Below are 21760 nucleotides of genomic sequence, written 5' to 3'. Positions count from 1 at the left end.
GCCACCACCTGGCACATGTATTATTATTAAATTTTTATCTGTGTGTTTGTGTTTTGTACACGTGTGTGTGCAGCAAGTCTGCACCCAGAAGCCAGAGGGACATTGGGTGTCCTGTCTCCATTTCCACTGTACTAGGGTTACAGGTGAACATATGAACTCAACTGGCTTTTTTTTTTTTTTTTGGGTTTTTCGAGACAGGGTTTCTCTGTGTAGCTTTGCACCTTTCCTGGAACTCACTTGGTAGCCCAGGCTGGCCTCGAACTCACAGAGATCCGCCTGGCTCTGCCTCCCGAGTGCTGGGATTAAAGGCGTGCGCCACCACTGCCCGCCTCAACTGGCTTTTTAACAAGGTTTCTGGGGATTTGATTTAGCAAGTGTTCTCACCTACTGAGCCAGCACCCAACCCCAAATTTACATTAGATAATTTTTTTGGTTTTTTATTTTTAGTTCACACTGGGCACAGTCCTGTGATCCCAGCACTTTCAAGGAGGAGGTAGTAGGAAGACCACACAGCTAGCCTTGGCTACATGAAACCCTGCACTTACATACACACACACACCCCAAAAAAAAATCAAGCAGAGTATTTCTTTAGTTTTAATACTGACTTTAGAATTGTGGCTTGAGTGTAGAGGGCTTGGAGTTTTCTTTTAGTAAGTCCTTAGAGAAAGTTAATGTCTTATACTTTATCAGATAACTAACAGATATTTTCTTAAGCTTTTCAACTTTCATGTCATAATTTTTGTTTGTTTGTTTGTTTTTTGTTTTTCGAGACAGGGTTTCTCTATGTAGTTTTGGTGCCTGTCCTGGAACTCACTCTGTAGCCCAGGCTAGCCTCAAACTCACAGAGATCTGCCTCCCGAGTGCTGGGATTAAAGGCGTGCTCCACCACTGCCTGGCTCTCATGTCATAATTCTTGAAAACAAGATAGTGTGGCCAGTTTCCATGTGGACTTCATCTCTATCCCTACTCCCCCTAAAGTTTAGACATAATCTCATGTAGCATATTGTTTCGTCTGTCTTATAACATCTTCAGAAATTAAGACGTTTTAAACCAGGGCTGGGGAGACAGCTCAGCAGCTAAGAGCACTGGCTGCTCTTCCAGAGGACCCAGGTTTGGTTCTGAGCACTCTTGTCGCAGCTCACAATCATTTGTGGCTCCAGTTCCAGAGGATCCTACACTTTCTTCTGACCTCCTCAGGTACCCGGCATATGTGTGGTACACAGACCTACATGCAAGCAAAACACCCACACCCATTAAAAAAACAAATGAACAAAAAATGGATAAAAGATTTGCAGTTTTTCAAGGAAGGCATACAAATGGTCGGTGAGCACCTGAAGAAAAAAAAATGTTCAAAAACGTTAGTCATTAAAGAAATGGGAGTTGAATTGGAAAGTCATTCACATTCAGAATGCAACAGTGCCAAAAAGGGGGTTACATGCTGATGACAGCACTAGAGTGGGGTGTCCTTAAAAGTGAGTGCGGAGTGCATTGTGACCTAACGTTCCTACTGTCCTGGGTATCCGTCCACAGAACCTTGAATACAGTGTGTTACAGCATTATTCATGATAACCCCAAATGGAAGTCATCTGTTACTAACCACATAGCAGATTATTATTTGGCCACAAAAAGGAATGAGTATCACTGGGTGCCATGACATGAACTTGTTTCTGTTTATATGAAATGTGCAGAATAAACAGATTAGTAGACACAGGGACTGGGGATTGAAGACAGTGTTGATGACAGTTAATAGATGCATATGTTATATAAAAATGTTTGTAATTTGATGTTGATATTGGTTGTGCAGCTTGGAACACTCTAGTAAGTACTAAATTGCCTGTTCTTGAAAGAATAAGTTTGTATGTTTAAACAGCTGAATCATTTATCTTATAGGGAGAAAAATTAACAGAAAATGAAAATTACTTATTTTCTTTATAGTAGTAATTACTATCTAAAATTGCCCTTTTATTTATATCAGTTCTCTTGAAACAACTTAAGCTACAAAAGGCCTGGGATTTATGTATTTCATATTTCCGCTGTTGTTCCTAGATCATTACTTGACATAGAATAAGTGTTCAAAAGGGATAGGTTAGTTGCAGTAAAAGATTTGCATGAGGAATGAATCTGTCTCAAGTTGCTTGCCACTGGTTGATAAGAGTACTTAACATTGGACATCTCCTTGAATCTTCCATTTCAGACTGCTGCACTTCGAGCTGTGGGCAACATTGTCACTGGAACTGATGAGCAAACACAAGTAGTTTTAAACTGTGATGCTCTTTCACACTTCCCAGCACTCCTCACTCATCCCAAAGAGAAAATTAATAAAGTGAGTCTCTTAAAAAATATGAATAAAATGGTAGTTGTTGTTTGTGGGATTAGGTCTAAGGAATGTCTTTAAGTTGACTTTTAGTATATGCTGTTAAAGGCTTCAAGAGAAAATATCTCACTCTTTATGAGATGCTCTTGGGGTTCTGGATTCAAACCCAGAGCCTTTGACATGCATGCTTTATCACTGTGTTATACCATCACCAACAAACTACATTTTGACTCTCTTGGAAATGATGAAATAGAGATACTTGGGTGTTGAATGTTGCCATGAATGGAAATTTTTAATGTATATACTAGTTCTCTTAGTTTAATGTTTCATTTATACTTAATGGTATGAGTGTGTGCATGCATGTGTGCGTGTGTGTGGTGGCTATGAAAGGGGGCACTGAATGGTGATGCTGATATTGGAGTGCATCTGAGGCTATTGTAGAAATAACATGGGTTGTTGATTACAATATTGCCGATGATTATAACCCCAAAACAGCTCACCTAAGTAGCCCAGCACCCTAAAATCTCTAACAGGCTCCTTAAATGTCCTGTGATCTGATCCAAAAGAGTCTAGTTATGCTAATGTTTACAATAATAATTAGTAAATTGGTGAATTTAAGTTTGCAAATTCTAATATCCTCCATAGGATGTTAAATATTTTGTTGTTGTTTATTGCTAACTGATTTTAGTAATGCATTTATTATCTTTGAAACTTGTGAAATACTTGTGATCGCTATCATCCTAGTAATAGTATAGCATCTTTGTGGTGTTGAGGGCAGCATTCAAAGGTCATTAAAATAGACCAGTCAAGCACACCAACAACTGGTTCTACATTTAGCTCTTGAGAGAACTGGGACAGTGAATGACTGTTATAAATAAGGACACTAAAAGAACTCACTTGCATTTTTGATGGTCTTCATTGTCATGGCTAATTGAGATTTATGTACTGGGATAGGATTGTTAAGGTAGACTAGAGAGAGTAGAATAAAGCACATTTTTTGAGAAAAGGGTGTCGAGTCTCATTTGCAATAGTTTTAGGATTTTTAGTTTATGACATCTTCCTTGGTATTTGTCAGCCAACCTTCTTTTGAGTCATACTGTTCCCAAACAGCATTGCCTGTAAAAAAAAAAACTTCAGAAGAGTTAGCTCATTGTGACTTGAATTAGAAGCCAATAATGATTTATTCAAGAAAACATAGAAAAGTATTATTTAATGTGTATATATTGCTATACAGAAAATTAAGTGTGTAGGGCTAGGCATGGCAGCACACACCTTTAATTACAGCACTTGGGAACAGAGGCAGGTAGATCTCTAGGAGTTCCAGGTCAGCCAGGGCTACACAATGAGACCTTTTCTTAAAAAAAAAAAAAATATATATATATATATATATAACAGTTTTTAATCAAATAAAGATTTTTTTTTCCTTAAACAGAAAAGGGGTAGTAGAATTGAAATCTCTAAGATTTTTGTTATAGAACTCATTTGGTAATAAAATAATTGGGACACTAGCCAGTGAATACTTTTTCATAGTTCAGACACAGTTTTCATTTTTTAGTGAGAAATATTGAAAGCATCTTGTTCCACAGGAAGCAGTGTGGTTCCTCTCCAACATTACCGCAGGAAATCAGCAGCAGGTTCAGGCAGTAATTGATGCCAATCTTGTACCAATGATAATACACCTTTTGGATAAGGTAAGAAAATCATATGTACCTGAGTAAGGCAGCATCATGTGATAAATACTTTTCTGTTTAACAAAACATTATACAGTGGTGTGAATGAATACTGCTGTAAAATATGACTGATACTAAAACTTTTGAACCCAATAATATTATACAGAACAAGTGTTTCTTTTTGAAAACCCCTGGCCCTTCTTTGTCATTACTTGCCTAAGATAGCCATTGCTTTGGAATTAACTTTTAAAAAGTGGTATTATTACCAATAATCAATGCTATCGTATTGTCCTAAGCATTTTGTAACTATTGCTCTTTTAACATGACAAGCTGAACTAGCAAGATAGCTCAATAGGTAAAGGTAACTGCCGGTGAGCCTGGAGTCCTGAGTTCTGTCCCTGGGACCCAGACGGAGGAAGGAAAGAAAGCCTCCTCCCCATAGATTGTCCAACACAAAGGTCATCTCCACTTGAGAGATGAAACTATTGCATGAGCAAATCACTTGCCCAAAATCCAGTGGCCAGAGTGTACTATTGTGTACCGTATCATTCCTTACACTCACTAAGATTTGGAGAGAAGACTCTTTTGTTTTCAGATAGTCATTGATTATTGCTTAGATTCCTTATTTAATTAAAGAGTGACAAAATGGTGACTTTCTAATTTTCCCATTCTTTGTGTCTTGCCCACAGTTCTTCAACTTTTCTTTTTCTTTTCTTTTTCTTAAATTAAAATATTATATCATTTTCCCCCTTTCCTCCCTCCAGCCTTCTGTGTCCTCTCCAATTCCTCCTGTGCCCCCTATGCTATCACAAATTGATAGCCTCTTTATTATTGTTACATGTATAAATGCATAAATAATTACAGAATGCTGAATCCGTTTTGGTTGCTTGTGTATATATAATTTCATAGCTGACCATTTTGTATTGGCTAACTCTCAGCAGTCATTAGTTGCCTATAATTCTTTGTCTGGGGGCAGGACCCCATGAGATGTCAACCTTTGGCATTAATATAACTTGATACAGATATTATTTAGGTTGTATTCAGGCTACCATAGTATTCAGGTTTCATGGTTATAGCTTCCCTGTCATATCTAGGAGACATAATCTCACAGCAGACTTTCTGGTTGTCCAGTTCTTATAGTCTTTCTAACCCTAACTTCCATAATGTTCCTTGAACCATAGGGCAGGGGTTGTGTTATAGATGTATCTGTTGGAGCTAGGCACCTCATGATCTATTGATCTCTGAGTTATGACTAGTTGTGGTTTTCTGAGATGCACTCCATTTGCTGTGAAGAGAGGCTTCTTTGATGAGGGGTGAGAAGAATAGGTTTGAGAATGTAATTAAGATTGTACTGGTCTAGTAAAGTGGGAATAGTAAGTTCTCTTCTAAGATCCATCACCTCACTAGTCCTGGATAGTTGGCTAGGTTTGTAGTACCAAGCATGATTTCCTTCCGTTAGCAAGTCTTAGGTCTAGTTAGATAGCTGCTGGTTACTGCCAACATATAAGTACCATTTTTGCACATTTAGAGGTTATTATGGCTCATACGTATCATGTGGCTGGATAGGACTGTTGATTGCTTCCCTCTCTTGGAAGCTTTCCAAAGTACTATGGAAGCTAAACCATAGGGAAGGAAACGTTCAGGTAGATCCAGCTTGAAACTTCCTAGTCTTGTGTCCTAAGTGTAAAGTGTCATCAAAAATAGTGAGTTGTCTTTAACCATTGAGAAGCAACCAAGGGTAACATCAATAGCCTATATCGTTTAGGCGTCTCTTGAACCCCACTGACCAACAACTCAGACAGGTTTCTCATGCCAAGTATTGGGGTTTTGCTAGATAGTCTATGGATCTTTCTGTGAGCATTGTTGGCCCAAGAGCTATAACTTCAGTTAAGCTATATATGTATGTGTATATTTAGATAAGTCTAGATACATGGATGGATAGATGTGTCAAATATAATTTTAAATAAATCTAAAATAATGTGACTCCTTGGGGCTTTATTAAACTACTGTGGTGTTATTTGTCCTTACTCCAGCACTCCTTCTCCTTCTGTACTGAAGTCCTTCCTCCCCATTTTCCCATTTCCCCTTTCATATCACCTGTAGCCTGTTATTCTCTTCTCATCCTTTTATAATTCCTGGTTACTCCATGTTATGTACTCACATCTGAGGATTTTAAGGTAGGAACTGCAGATGAAAGAGAACATACAGCTTTTGTCTCTCTGGGTCTAGGTTACCTCACTCAATATCATATTTTCTAGTTTCATCCATTTACCTGCTAAGTTCATGATTTCATTTTTCTTAACAGTTGAATAGAATTCAATAGTGTATATATACCACATTTCATTATCCATTCATCTGTTGAAGTATAGTTAGGTTGTTTCCATTTCCTTGGTATTGTGAAGAGGGCATCAGTGAACATTGTGGAGCAAGTATCTGTGGAGTAGGAAGTCAAGTTCTTTGGGCATATGGTAACAAGTGTTAATACCTGGGCGACATGGTGGATTTATCTTTAGCTTTTTGAGGGTTATCTGTACCAGTCATTTCCAGAGTGGCTGCACTAGTTTGCATTTCTATCAATGAATGAGGATTCCGTTTTCCCAAATTCTCACAAGCATTTGTTGTCAATTGTTTTGTTGTTCTTAACCATTCTGACTGGGCTGAGATGAAATCTTAAAGTTATTTTAACTTGCATTTCCCTAATTGCTAAAGATAATGAATATATTTTGAGATATTTCATGGCCACTTTCATTTCTTCTATTAGGAACTCTGTTCAGATCCCTACCTGTTTGTAATTAGGACATTTGTTTTCTAGACTTAGTTGTTTGTTTGCTGGGTTTTTGTTTGTTTGGAGTGTTTTGTTTTAGTTCTTTGCTTATTCTGAATGTTAATACTCAGATGTATTGCTGGCAAAAGTGGGCTTCTTTGTTTGTTTGTTTCCTTTGCTGTACAGAAGCTTTGTAGTTTTATGAGGTCCCACTTGTCAATTGTTGGCGTGAATTCCTGAGCAAATGGAATCCTATTCAGAAGTTCCTTTTCTACACCTATATTTTGTAGGATAACTGCATATATTTTCTTCTAGCAGTTCTAGCATTTCAGGTTGCAAATTGAAGTCTTTGATCCACTTAGAATTAATTTTTGTGCAGGGTGATAGCTATGGGTCTAATTACATTCTGCAGCATGTAGACACCTAGTTTTCCCAGCACCATTTGTTGAAGATGCTATCTTTTCTTCAGTGTATGTTTTTAGCATCTTTGTCAAATATCAAATGCCTATAATTATGTGTGCTCATTAGGTGAGTCTTCTCTTTGATTCCATTGATTCACATGTCTGTTTTGTGCTGGTTCCGTGTTGTTTTTATTCCTATAGACGTATAATATATCTTGGAGTCTGGAATAGCGAGCCATCAAATATTGTTCCTTTTGCTCTGTTTTGCTTTGGCTGTCTGGGATCTATTATGGTTCCATAGATTTTAGGATTTTCTTTCCTAATTGTGAAGAATATTCTAAGTATTTTTATTGGATTGGATTGAGTCTGTAAATTGCTTTTGGTGGGATGGTTATTTTCACAATATGCTACCAGTCTATGAATGTGGAATGTCTTTCCCTTTTCTAGTGTCTTTCTCAAATTTTTTTTTGTAGAGGTCTTTCACCTCTTTGGGTTAGTTTTGAGTTTATTTGTTGTTTGTTGGTTTTTTTTTGAAACAGAGTTTCTTGGTTAGATTTTTTTCACAACATTTTATTGTCTTTGAGGCTATTATAAATGGGATTGTGTCCATGAGCTTTACTTAGCCTGATTGTTGGTGGGGTATAGAAAGGCTGCTTTTCTAAGTTGGTTTTGTTTTCTGCCACTTTGCTGAAATTGTTCATTGTTTCTAGAAGTTTCCTGGTAGAATTTTGAGAATCTCTTATGTATAATATCAACTTTTCTGCAAATACAGAAATTTGACTTTTTTTCTTCTTTTTATATCTTTAATTTCCTTCTCTTGCTTTATTGGTCCAGCTAGGACTTCAAGTGCTATATTGAAAAGCAGAGGCTGAGGGGAGGATAATGGACAGACCTGTCCCATTCCTTGTCTTAATGAGATTGCCTCAAGATTTGCTCCATTTAGGGTAATGTTGGCTATGGCTTTGTCCTGTATAGTCTTTGTTCGATTCAAGTCTGTTCCCTCCAGTCTGCTCCCTCTGTGGCTTTTATCATCACAAAGCATGTTGGGTATTGTCAAAGGTTTTTCTCCATATAGTAAGATGATCATGTGATTTTGTCTTTATTTATATGATTTATTATATTTATTAACTCATCCTGCATTTATTTGCAGAATAAAGCAACTTTGATTGTGGTGGATGATCTTGATATTTGCCTGTATTTGGTTTGCTAGTATTTTAGTGGGAATTTTTGAGTCTGTATTCATCGGGAAATTGGTCTGTAATGTTTTGTTGTTGTTGTTATGGCTTTACCTGGGTTTGGTATTAGAGTAATCCTGGCTTCATAAAATGAGCTTGAGACTGCTCCTTCTGTTTCTTTTTCTTTTTTTAAAATAATTTAAGGAATATTGGTTGTCAATCATCTTTTGAAACTCTGGTATATTTCTCTGGATCCATTTGGGCTCAGGGTTTTTTTTTTTTTTTCGAGACAGAGTTTCTCTGTGGAACAGGCCTGCCTGTCCTGGAACTCACCTTGTAGACCAGGCTGGCTTCAAACTCACAGAGATCTACCTGCCTCTGCGTCAAGGTGTGTACCACCACTGCCCGGCGAATTCTGGTCATCTCTTCGTTGGTTGGACTAAGGGTCTGTCGATCTTGTTTGTCTTCTCAGAGAACCAGTTCTTGCTCGTTGATTCCTTGCATTGTTTTTGTTTGTTTGTTTGTTTGTTTCTGTTTCATTAAATCTTGCTTTGATTTTTTTACAAATTATTTCTTGTTATCTATTAGATTGTGGTTTGTTCTTGTTTTTCCAAATATTTGAGTTGTACCATGAAGCCATTTATTTATGCTCTTTCTGATTTTTCAGTGTAGAAACTTAGAGCTTTAGATTTCTCTCTTAGAGCTGCTTTTAATGTGTTGCAGAAGTTTAGTTGTGTTTTCATTTGGTTCCAGGAATTTTTTATTTATTTCTTCTTTAACCCATTCAGTGATGAATTGTTTAGTCTCTATGCATTTATGCATTTACTAGAGATTTGTTTGCTGCAGCTTTCATTTTATTTCATAATGCTCAGATATGATAATATGGAATTTATTTCAATTTTTCTGAATTGGTTTACATTTGTTTTGTGTCTGTGGGTATGGTCTGTTTTAGAGAAGCTTCTGTAGGCTGCTGAGTAGAATTATTCATTGGTGTTTGAGTGGAATATTCTGTAGATATGTTAGGTCCATTTGATGTACAGTGACATTTAATTCTAAAGTTCTTCTTGTTCATTTTTTATTCAGATGTCATATCTAGTAGAGAAAGTGGGAAGAAATCTATAATACTAGAAAATACTTACTAGTATTATTAGGTTAGTGTTAATCTGTTTCTTTAATTCCAGTAGTGTGCTTTCTGTGATGCGTATATGTTTAGGACAGTAATGTCATGTTGGTGGTTGTTCCCTTGATTACAATGAAAGTACCCTCTTTGTCTCTTCTGATTAGTTTTAGTCTTAAATCTGTTTTGTCAGATATTAGGGTGGCGACACCTGCTTGTTTCCTAACACCATTTGCTTGAAATACTTTTTTCCATCCTCTCATTTTAGGGTAGTATCTATCTTTAGAGCTAAGTTTTGTGTAGACAACAGAATGAGAGATTTTGTTTTCTTACTCCATTCACCTAGCCTGTTGATTGGGCATTTAATCAATCTGTTATTGATGACATTTAAGTTGTTTCTGAGTTTCACTGTTAAAATTAGTTGGTATTTTAAAGAATAGTTTGTGAGTCATGGTGGCATCATCCCGGTACTCTAAATGCAGACACAGTACAATATGGAGTTTAAGGCTGGCCTGGGCTAGCTGTGGAGACCCTGTTTTTCCTAGGTTATATTTAACATAACTGGGTAAATAAGAAAATGTTGCTGCATAATTCCCTTTCTCCTCTGCAAGATTGTACCCATTTGTACCATTATCTTTCTCTTATTTATGAATATTTTTTTCTTAACATTCTTTCCAGGCTTCTAGTCTTGATTTTTAATAACAGATTATTATTTCATTTTGAAAATTTACTGTATTAATTATATACCTGCTGAAAATGTTAACTGAGTCTACTAAAAAGTAGCTCAGCTACTATGCTATAGTCATATGTAGGAAGATGTATATTATTAAATTATTTTTCTGGTAAAATCTCAAAGATAAGATTACTGAATTCTACATGTGTCTTTTTAAATGTTTTCAGTTTGTATTTTTTTTTTAATGAAATTGCATTTGGCTTTCATTTACTCTGCTTTTTGAACAGTAATATTGTCATCCCCCCACCCAGAAAGTAATTTTTATTTCTTCAGAATAGATTGGTTATGGTTCAAGTAATTACTTTTTCATCAGTAAATAAAAATTACATGTGTATAAACATACCTCCAGAGAAACTTGAAAATAAACAACTGGAAATCATTTTAGAAAATATCTTTTCAAATTTACACGGTATTCTATTTTTACTTTGTTTTGTTTTTAAGGGAGATTTTGGCACACAGAAAGAAGCTGCTTGGGCCATAAGTAACTTAACAATTAGTGGAAGGAAAGACCAAGTAAGTTGAACTTTTAATTATTTCTCAAAACCAGTAAAAATAACAGTATAGGTAATTATATCTTTATATTTAAGTGAATCATTATTAGAAATAATAGAATACTGTATTTTTGGATTGGTTTTGGTTTTAGGTTATGTATGAGCTCTGTATTATGTGTCACATTTGCCCAAGATTAGGTCCATATGCTAAGCCTGTACCCTACAACTGGGATACACCTCCAAACTCTGTTCTGCGATTTTTTTAAAAAATATATACGTAAGAGTATCTCCTTAACTTCCTGTACTCATATTTCTTAGGAAAGACGTGTTTTCTAGTGGCTCCAGTGCTGAGCGCAGAACCTAGAGCTTTATGAATGCCAGACAGAGTGTTACCCACTAAATCAAATTCCTAGACTCGACACAAGAATTTTTTAATCTAGAGTAAGATCAAGATACCTACAGTGAGGGTTTTTATAAAAAGAAAAAAATAGTATTGAGAAATAACAGACTTAAAATTAATATGGCAGAAAGAAATCACATTAGAGATTCTCCTTAAAAAATGAGTAACTGCAAACTAATTCACTAGCAGAAAAACAAAGGAGAAATGAAACTCAGTCACCGTAGCTGGGACTAGGTAGGAAGCAGGATGAAGAATGTGCGGGGCAAAGGTATAAATGTAAGGAGACAACCACAGGGTGATGTCAGTGGCAATTGATTAGCACTGTGCACATGTGGGAAGCAGCACTGGCCCTAAAGGTCTCAGAGTAGTCCATAAAACGGGTCAGAAGGGGAAATAAGGAGTTTAAATGCAAACGTGGGGGCTGGGGAGATAGCTCTGTAGGTAAGAACACTTGCTACACAGCATGAGGGCCTGATTTCAGACCCCAGTACTCATGGAAAAAGCCAGGTATTGCTGCTTACACCTGTAAGACCAGCACTGTGGACAGGAGGATCTTCCAGCTTCAGTGAAAAAGGTTGAGCGCCAAGTTTAATGAGGACCTTGTCCCAGGGGTTTAAAGAGTAGTGTGATAAATTAGTACCCCGATGTCTTCCTCTGTTGCATTGAAAAATAGCCTCTCATCTCGTTTCAGAATGCTAAAACACTACAGCATGGAGCCAGTAGATACTGTTACTAAAACAATCTAGTATTTAAAAAATATCAGTCATCCTCTTGGCTGATTTAATAATTTCTTAAGAGGCAAAGGATCTTGGGTGAAAGTAACTTTTTACAGAAAAAGAATATTGTATAATATGAAGTTGAGTCTTCCCTGTTTTCACTTTAGCCATCCCCTTCCCAGTAAATTGTAGAAAAATATACTTGCTGCATTAAAAAGAAGTTATTTGATTAATGTAATCTAACTAACATGGGAGAGATGAGTTCATGTTTTCATACTCAGAGTTTGGAAGTAAACATTATTTTAGTTAAAAAAAAAAAAAAACAGTTGGCCTTTATTTTATCATTTCATAGTACCCTTATTTTTCAGGTGGCCTACCTTATTCAACAAAATGTTATTCCACCTTTTTGCAATTTGCTGACTGTAAAAGATGCACAAGTTGTGCAAGTAGTACTTGATGGACTAAGTAATATATTAAAAATGGCTGAAGATGAAGCGGAAACCATAGCCAATCTCATAGAAGAATGTGGTGGTAAGTTTACTCTGAAGTGTTATATACATTTAATATTCCTTTTTGTAACTACCTTGATTTTCTGAGTAATATAGCACTTCTGTCTTTTTCTGTCGTATATAGTCAAGTAACAATAAAGTATACTATCTTCTATATGTACAGCCCTGTTTAACCTTCTGTATATTCTTAGGTAACTGAATTGTTGCCATATAGTGAAGGCACCTGCTAAGGTAGTAGGAAGACAGTGATAAACAAAACAGCCCCTCAAGGCATGTAGTTTAGACTTAAAAAGAAATACGAACTGATTTAATGTGCTAATTACCCTAATAGAAATGTACAACAAAATGGGATACCTAATCCATCCTGGAAGAAGCAGGAAATGACACCTGAGCTGGATTGTGAGAGATGAATAAGGATTAATAAAGTAAAAAGGGATGAAAGGTGTTCCAGGCAGAGATACAACATGAGCAAAGTCTGAGGTGAGAAATAGCATTCAGCAAATTATAGATAATTCAGTATTGCTGAATCACAGAGTATGAGATGGCAACTGGCCTGAGTTGAAGCTCGAGAAACAGCCAGTGACCAGACCCCAGGAAGTCAAGAGCTTTGTCCAAAAGCAAATACTTTATTCTGCAGGACAATAATCACCAAATCTGGCTTTGGACCATAGCCGCCTAGGATGTGAACAATACAATACTTTCTAATTCTTAAAGTTAACATCTAGGCAAAAAACTGAGTGCCGGCTGTGGCTGTGGAACAAAATGTGAATATCAACCTGAATAAGTGTAAGTTTGGATTCAAGTTGGAATGTGAATGAAAGAGTAGAAGAACCTATAAAAGTTCAGTGGGGCCGGGCGGTGGTGGCGCACGCCTTTAATCCCAGCACTCGGGAGGCAGAGCCAGGCGGATCTCTGTGAGTTCGAGGCCAGCCTGGGCTACCAAGTGAGTCCCAGGAAAGGCGCAAAGCTACACAGAGAAACCCTGTCTCGAAAAACCAAAAAAAAAAAAAAAAAAAAAAAAAGTTCAGTGGGAAGTCTTGAGACTGGAAAACTAATGCAGTAAGAAATGGACATTAGCTGGCATATAGCTCTGTAAGCGCTTACTAATAGGCTTGAACTACTGTGCTCAGTCCTCAGTGTGTTGTCTCCCCACCCGGAAAACACAATGAAGAAGAAATTAAAACAGATACTGAGTTCATACTGTTTTACTAATGCGATAGATGAAAATTATTAACATGACAGATAGTCATGTAAAATAGTGTAGTAACCATCAAAGTGGGGAGAGCACATAGGGAATAATGCGGTTAGAAAAGTAGTTAGGAAAACTGATAAGGAAATTATTTTATCACTTGATTTTTTTTTTTACCATATAAACATTTTAATGAGTAAAATTATTTATTTTTGTTTTGTTTTGTTTTTTTTTGAGACAGGGTTTCTCCGTGTAGTTTTGGTGCCTGTCCTGATCTCGCTCTGTAGACCAGGCTGGCCTCGAACTCACAGAGATCCACCTGGCTCTGCCTCCCAAGTGCTGGGATTAAAGGCGTGCGCCACCACTGCCCGACGAGTAAGACAATTTTATATAAAAGACCTTTGAGCATTACTTGCCTTACTGGTGGTGGTAAGGAGTCAGTGTTTTGTAAATTTCAGTGGGTTCTTCCATAAAGAATGACAAGCCCTTGGTACATTTTATCCAAGTGGGTATGTTCAGATGGCTGGCTGGCACATGGGGCCTTTGGAGACAGGAGGCAGAGAAACCAGTTAGCAAAGTACATAGTGGATGGGCTACAGGAAGTGAAGGCAGTAATAATGTAGACAAAGGGAAGGACGACAGGACTCCACAGTGACTGTGTGAGGTGTTCAAGATTAGATCTAGGGGAAGGGACGCAAGTGTTCAGATCCCGAGATGTTGTTGATTATTGAGGAAGAATTGCAGATGAAAAGTTGAAATGAGGGAGGCAAGTAGTGATTGTGTTTCATATAGTTTGAGAAGTTTTTAAGGAAAAACACAAAGAGGAGAGTGAGTTGTGACGAGCTCTCAAGATAACTTCCTCTATCCAAGGAATGAGTAGAGGAGTACTTGATGAGGAGAAGTAACTTCTTTTCAGCAGTCTGTAGAGCATAGCAGTAAGTTTAGTGGATGTGCACTTTTTAGTGTCCTGCCTGTGATTTAATAAGCACACTAAGGTTTGGTTCTCCTTCCCCCACATACTGTGCTTGACTTGATTGTTTGAGTGAGTGTCACAGACTTGTCATACTTATTGCCGAGATATTCTGTTTCTTTTTCATGCATATTGACTCAAAAAAGGCTGGGCAGATGCTAGAAAGGGGAAGATGTGCTTGTATATGTTTAATAATCAAAAATAATTTTATACTATTGTTGTGAACATTGGTCTATAGTTTACTTAATAGATGTCACAGTATTAATTTACACATTTGCATGCTGTTGCTCAGATTGTTAGTCTTTTTAAGGTAAATATATTCTGTCTTTGTATATGAAATCTCAGTTAGGACTCACCAGTGCAGTAGACCCCAAAGATAACTCAGCAGTTTTACAGTCTGAAGACTGCATTATGTGTTTCAAGGTTATTGTAACTTCTAGCACATTAATTAGCATTGTTCACGTCATAAAATTTCTTGCAGGACTGGAGAAAATTGAACAACTTCAGAATCATGAAAATGAAGACATCTACAAATTGGCCTATGAGATCATTGACCAGTTCTTCTCTTCAGATGATGTACTTATACTTAAAATGTTTATAGTTTTCTTAGTTTTATATGCTAAGCAAGTCTGGATGAAAGAGTATAGTAACTAAGATATATACATATGTATAATTTTTTGCAATAGAATTAACATAGCTGTGACAGTAATGTCACTTTCTTTGAAAACAAATTTTAGTGTTTTTAAATCCCTTTAAGACATTAACTCAGTAACAAAAACATAAGAAATTTTGTTACGCTGGATAAGCTGATTTCTTTCTAGTTCTCTTATTTATTTTTTTTTTTTTGTTATGGTTGTTTGTTTTCTTTTTCTTTTTTTTTTTTTTTTTGAGTCAGGCTTTCTCCATAGCTCCGGCTATCCTAGAACTTGCTCTGTAGACCGGGATGGCCTCAAATTCACAGAGATCCTCCTGCCTCTGCCTCCCAAGTGCTGGGATTAAAGGCGTGCACCACCACCGCCCGGCTACAGTTCTCATACTTCGAAGTTGGTAATAGCATGTCTGTAAACAAAACAAGAAGCAGTGGCACTCCGCTATCGTCCACTGCTGGAGGCTAACGCAGAAGAGAGCCCAGGAGGTCGGAGGCTGTCTGTGGCCTCACAGTGAATTCGAGGCCATCCTGGGCTATGGGAGACATGTCTCAAAAAATTAAAAAAAAACAAACAAAAAAACCAGTAATACTAGTATAACCTGCAATAAACCCTTTATGACTTAGTTAGTTAGTCCATATTTTCAAATGTCATTTTTTATTGGTGGTTAAAAACAAATGAGATAAAGAGACAAGATGAGCATAGTAAACCATCAAAATATAAGGTATTATGCAATATATGGAGTGGTACACAAATATATTTAGTCAGAGAGCCACTAAATAATAGTTGAAATTAAAGGGTTGTTTGTTTGTTTGGGGTTTGTTAGAAAATGTTTTGCTGTTTATGCCTGGCTGTCTTTGAACTTCATGCAGTCTTCCTACTTAGCCTTCCAAGTGCTCAGATTCTAAGGCATGTACCACTGTCAACCCTATACAAATTATTTTCTCAGTTTCTCAAGAAATAAGTTTCAGGGCTGGAGAGATGGCTCAGGCTTAACGAGTACTGGCTCCTCTTCCAGAGAACTCAGGTTCAATTCCCAGCTTCCACTTAGTGGCTCACAACCATCTGTAACTCTAGTTCCGGGGAATCTGACACCCACTTCTGGCCTCCATGCCAAGCACACGTGTGGTTCACAGACATACAGTCAGGCAAAATACCCATACACTTAACATAAGGTGTTTTGGGGGGTTGTTTATTTGTTTGTTTGTTTAACAAAAACTAAGTTTTCATACCACATTTCCAAAAAGAGTAAAGTATTAGAAAAAGAAAAGCATAGGCCACACTAACTCTCACAGCTGTCCTCTGACCTCCCCGTGTGTACTCTCTGGAAATGCCCCCACCACCACACACACAACAGACAAAGAAGTAAATACATAAATACAAGTACAGAAGAATAGGCTGGAGGGTTCACTCAGCAGTTACGAGCGCTTGTTCCTCTTATAGCAGACCCGGGTTTGATTCCTAGTACTCATGTGATAATCTAAACAAATAGAAAAAAAAAAAATGTCCACACTAAATCCTGTTTAAACATGCAGTTAAATACATCAGAAATAAAATCGAGACAAAGCACACCTTTAATCCCAGCACTCGAGAGGCAGAGGCAGGTGGCTCTCTGTGAGTTGGAGGCCAGCCTGGTCTACAGAGTGAGTTCCAGTATAGGTTCTAAAGCTACATAGAGAAACTTTGTCTCGAAAAAACAAAAAACCAACCAAACCAAAAAAAAAAAAAAATATCCAGGCAAAGCATACACCTTAAGGAGTATAGGAATATATCCTTAAGGATAGATAGCTTTAATCGTGTCTTTTTTTTCTAGGTAGGGTCTCTTAGTGTGGACTAGGCTGGACTTAGACTCTCAGAGATCCACCTACCTCTGCCTTCTGAGTGCTGGGATTAAGGGCATGCATCACCACCGCCAGCTAATTGTGTCTTAAAATTGAAAGTTTGGAAGTCCCAATTGTAATTAGGAATAGCACAGCTTATAGATTCCAAAAGTATAATTAGAACATTTACTTTCTGGTGATATATGTTTATTTGTTTGAGGTTCTTGGTTCTGGTTTTTGAGACACAGAGTCTTTCTTACTGTGTGGCACTGGCTGACCCAGAACTTGCTTTGTAGATGAAGCAAAAAGTGGATAGGTAGACAGTAGTCCGTCTGCCTTCCTTCCTTCCCAAGTGCTAAGGTCACAGACCGCGCCACCATGCCTGAAACCTTTTCTTTTCTTTTTTAACTTAACGCCAGTGCCTTTGCTTTCCTAAGTATGAGAGAAATTACAGTAATTACAGCCACTGTTTGCCCTCTCAGTTTGCAATCTGAGGTCATTTCCAGGTTACTGGTCCATAAGGTTTCTCTCGTGACTATCCTTGTTTCTTCTTATCCCTTAAGGAAAAGTCCCTACAAAATGTTTCAGCTTTCTAAAGGATGGTAGTACATTGCTGGCAGGCACTCATCACTTAGATAATATGGTCTACATTTTTAGAGGGTAATAGGAGTATTACTGTAATTCAGTTTTTGTACATCTTAAAGCTATTCATCACATTGTTTTTTCCTCTTCTCCTTCAGATTGATGAAGATCCTAGCCTTGTTCCAGAGGCAGTTCAAGGTGGAACATTTGGTTTCAATTCATCTGCCAATGTACCAACAGAGGGGTTCCAGTTTTAGAGAGATATTGTGGAAGTTAGGTACAATGCAGCACTGAGACATATATATATATACACATATATATAAAAAGGTTTGATCCATCAAGCTTGGCTCATGGGATCTGCTGCTGCATTAAATCGGGAGAGAAAATGTGAAGATTTCATTTGGAATCACAGAAAATGCCCAAATGAGGTCAAGGTGGCGAGTGGGTGCGAGTGAGAATGAGTGGCGGTGTAAGGAAAGCTTGACGTGAATGCTTACTTAGGTTGAGAGTCCAAGGGCTACAGGTCACAGGTCTTCAGCGCCTGAGAAGGAGCATTGACTTACTCCATCAATTGAGGGAAGGGAAGTGCTGTCATCATCAAGCCTTGTAAGCATGAAAGTGATGCCATATAAGTCAAGGAAAGTGAGCCCAGGCCTTGCTGTGAAGCAGTGTGAATGGACAGTGATGAATGTGTCTGGCTCCATGGTAGAGAGCCAGGTTCATCTTTCAAATCTAGGGCTCTTCACACATGAAGCAGACTCCTAGTCCTGGAGTGACTGTGTACGAGAGTGTGGTTGTGGTGCTGTATGTGGACGCATGCAAGCTTGATTCGCCTTCAGGGGGCTGATAACAAACCTAGTAGATCATCAAAGTGAGATCACAAGTGTTAATGTACACTGGACATGAAAACCAAGACCGGTTTAGCAGCAGACATTGGTTTACTCTGCAGCCTGTGTTTTCTATTTTCCCTCTACCTTCCCCCCCCCCCCGCCCCCCTTTTTTTAATTTAGTTTTTATTTACTTTACCTAGTATGGCTTTTTTAGTTGCTTCTCAAGTCAGAAAACTTCAGGAAGGTTTCCCTGTGCATTTGCACCAGATGAGTGTTTGATGCTATGAAAAGCTTTCCATATCATCAAAACTAATTTGTGTAGATTTTTGCATGAAAAAAAATCATAAATTTCCCTCACAATAGACTGTGTTGCAGTACACAAGTTGCCATAATAGTATAAAATGTGCTTTAAAAGCCATTCTTTTCATTTTCAGAGATAACATAAAGATTTTTGCATGAGGTAAATCTACAGCATAGTTCATTTTTAGATTTCGTTGAGTCCTGTAAAAAAGAAAAGTTTCAGTTGTGATAGAATACCGTGCTGTGTTTAAATGTTAACTTGTTTTCAAACTTTGTTTTCTATGAAAATGATATGGAAACTTCTACAATGGAATTTGGTGCATATGTACTGCTGAATAAAGACCGATGAAGAGGTTTGAGTAGATGTACAAATCAAGTAATGGTTTGAACACCTTTAATAATATGCCTAATCTGTTTAATTGTTTTAGAATCTTTTTATCTTAGATGTAGGCAGCCATGAACAATCTATTTTGAGCCACTTTAGGGAGAAAACTTTGTATTTTAAAACTTGCATAAAAGTTATGCAAGTGGTTTTTATAAATTGGAATAATACCTCAGTTTTGAGGTTATGCACACTAAATTAAATATGTCATAAATGAATTTGTACAAAAAGAACTCTTTATAAGGTGGCTCATTGTAGGAAATCCTGTGCCTTCCCCTTTGAGCACAAGTGTTGCATGAACAACAGTTTGCTATAAGAGACATACCAGGTTAGCCACCATTAGCATCTATATCTACTTTGTGTTTAAAAATCAACTGGTAATTCTGAAACACTGTAGAATGGATAAAAATTATTTTGTGATCATAACTCTTTGTTGAACTAGAGTATTTTTGCAGCATTCCTTGTCATCAAAAACATGGTTAAAGTTTAAAACTAGAAGCAGCAAAAAACTAGCTTGTAAAGTTTATCCAAGTAGAGTACAGGCTAGGCTGTCTTGGGGAAATAAACATTAAAACTTAAAGCAATGTTTTACATGGGGTGTGTGTGTGGTGTGTGGATTTCTTTTTCTATTTAATATTAAGTTAGAGTATACCTCAGTGGCTTCTGTTAGCTTCTTGTCTCTCTTAAGCCTTTTTCCTAGAACCAGCATAGGACATGTCATAAAGCTGTAATTTCATTCTGGGCATATTAGTATTTCATTCCACAGAATTTGTTCAGTTGACACCATTTACACTTGGACTTTCTCCCTGTTGACACTAAGGTTTTGACCTTCCTTTACTTTACCAAGTCAATAGGTTTAAGAAACAGCTTGAGCTAAAGTTTAAATACTGACAGAGCCAACATGTCAGTGGCTTCAAAATGATAGGTTGCATATAAGGCCTATTTTTTACAGAAAGCGTGAATTCTGGGAAGGTAAGCATATACTACCTTATGTAATTACTGTTTCTTTAGTAAGCAGTAATCAGTGAGCTTATAATAGGCCAATCCTACAGAATAGTTGTGTGTGTATACATACAAAGGATCCTGGTAGGTAGCTGAGCATGGTGTCCTATGCCTGTAATCCCAGCCCTCAGAAAGCTGAGGCAGGAGAATCACCAAGTTCAAATCCAACCTGGCCTATATTGTCATGAATTAAAACAAAATGTGTGGGAACAATATTCACATCTCTTAAGGGCTACCTAAAGGTCTAAATACTTGTTTCTAACTATAATCTCTATGGGACATTGATTTTTCTAGAATTCTGAGGTATGCTTTTCTATATCTAAAATGTGTCCCATATAAACAAAGCTTTTTTAAGTTCTCCAGTGATCTAGGAAATTGATTTAAGTTTAACAAAACCATTATATCTGATAAGGGGGAAATAATAAGTCTGATAAGCTAAATGTGCTTATTTTCGTGTTCCTAAACTGCCATTTTTGACACCAAGCCCTTCTCAAGTGCTACAAAAATAAAAATATTCTATTAAAACGTGTGAGTAGCCTAGTCTAAAATATACTTTTAAAAGTACTGTCCGTCATAGCCAGGCATGGTGGTACATGCCGTTTAATCCCAGCAGAGGCAGGTGGGGGATCTCTGGAGACCAGCCTAGTATAAAGAATGAGTTCTAGGACAGCCAGGGCTACAGAAATCCTGTCTCGATTTTATTTCTATAAATATCATTTTATTATTCTGAAAGGCATCAGTAATTGTGTGGTATGGTGGAACTGGTATTTTCCATATTGCGCTAGGCCAAACCTAGAGCATTTCTATGTTTAAAGCTGTCTACACATCATTGAAATGTACCTGGAAGAGTTTACTTAGGTTTGCCTTGACTGCACTTCGGTAGGTGAAGGTACTTTTTGCCTCTTTCTCTGAAGGTCTGAAATGACTGAGTTTGTTGTAACATCAGTATGACTTAAGGAACACTTTCCAGTTCTCTGTTGTTTCAGCTTCAACACAAAGTTAGAAATCAGTGAAGTTTTGTCTTTTAGATAATAACTAATTACCTCAGGCTTGCTGCCCTAGAGCATGACATATGTTTGTTTTTCAGTTTCTGTGGGTCAGGAATCTAATTCAAGTTTGTCTAGATCCTCTACTCAGGGCATCACAAGGCTACAGTTTCATCTGAAGCGGGACTATTGCTCTGTGCAGAGCTCATGTGACACAATCCTGTCCTTGTAGCAATAGAGCTCCTGGCTGCTTGCTTCTTCAAGACTACCAGGAGACTTTTGAATCTCAGGGGAGGCCCATGCCCTCTTTAAAGGGCTGGCTTGGTAAGGTCAGGTCCCTCATTCCCCAGGATAAGTTGCCTTTGATTAAAGCCTAAACCAAACTAAATATGTACCTTTATTACAGTTGCAAAATCCTTTCACATTTGATGCGTTCTGGTCCATTCCAAGAGGAATTGTCCATTAGATGGACAGATCCTGCCCTCTAGCAGGAAGATACTGTACAAAGTGTATATACCAGGTAGTGTTGGGGGCCATTGTACGTTCTACATGTCACAAAACTACAAAGTGTCAGGGTTGGAATAATTTAGTAGTGGTTACTCCCGCACGGTACAAGCTAAGTTTTTCGTTAAGATTACCTGTAAGAACCCATCAAAAACTCTAGTTCAGCTTACCCCCAAAGGATATATCATATACATGCAATTTGCATGTAGTGGTGTTGGAATTTGTAGGAGTTCCGAAATTAAAATGATCTGTCCTAAC

The 21760-nt window shown here is 37.4% G+C and overlaps 1 protein-coding gene and 1 non-coding gene across 4 annotated transcripts in view; both read left to right on the top strand.

Annotated features, from left to right (window-relative positions):
* The window catches only part of Kpna4 (karyopherin subunit alpha 4), a 65272-nt gene extending 45671 nt beyond the window's left edge, over positions 1-19601 (top strand). For 2 of the 3 annotated variants that reach the window (XM_059265475.1, XM_059265474.1), the window contains 6 exons: positions 2195-2323; positions 3901-4005; positions 10616-10687; positions 12150-12312; positions 14931-15025; positions 17657-19601. In XM_059265475.1, the coding sequence (XP_059121458.1) occupies positions 2195-2323; positions 3901-4005; positions 10616-10687; positions 12150-12312; positions 14931-15025; positions 17657-17755 (663 nt within the window). In that variant the 3' untranslated portion in view covers positions 17756-19601. Of the gene's footprint in view, positions 1-2194; positions 2324-3900; positions 4006-10615; positions 10688-12149; positions 12313-12621; positions 12771-14930; positions 15026-17656 lie in introns of those variants that run through there. The other variant, XR_009379814.1, reaches the window with a different exon arrangement.
* On the top strand, positions 2551-2877 carry LOC131913956 (small Cajal body-specific RNA 7). The gene has a single exon (XR_009380025.1). It is a non-coding gene; the product is annotated as a small Cajal body-specific RNA 7 (non-coding RNA).
* Positions 19602-21760: the final 2159 nt, after the last annotated feature.

The sequence above is a fragment of the Peromyscus eremicus genome, chromosome 6 (genome assembly GCF_949786415.1).
Source record: "Peromyscus eremicus chromosome 6, PerEre_H2_v1, whole genome shotgun sequence".
Classification (NCBI taxonomy): Eukaryota; Metazoa; Chordata; class Mammalia; order Rodentia; family Cricetidae; genus Peromyscus; species Peromyscus eremicus.
Note: the sequence above shows the minus strand (reverse complement) of the source record. Positions and strands in the feature narration are given on the sequence as shown.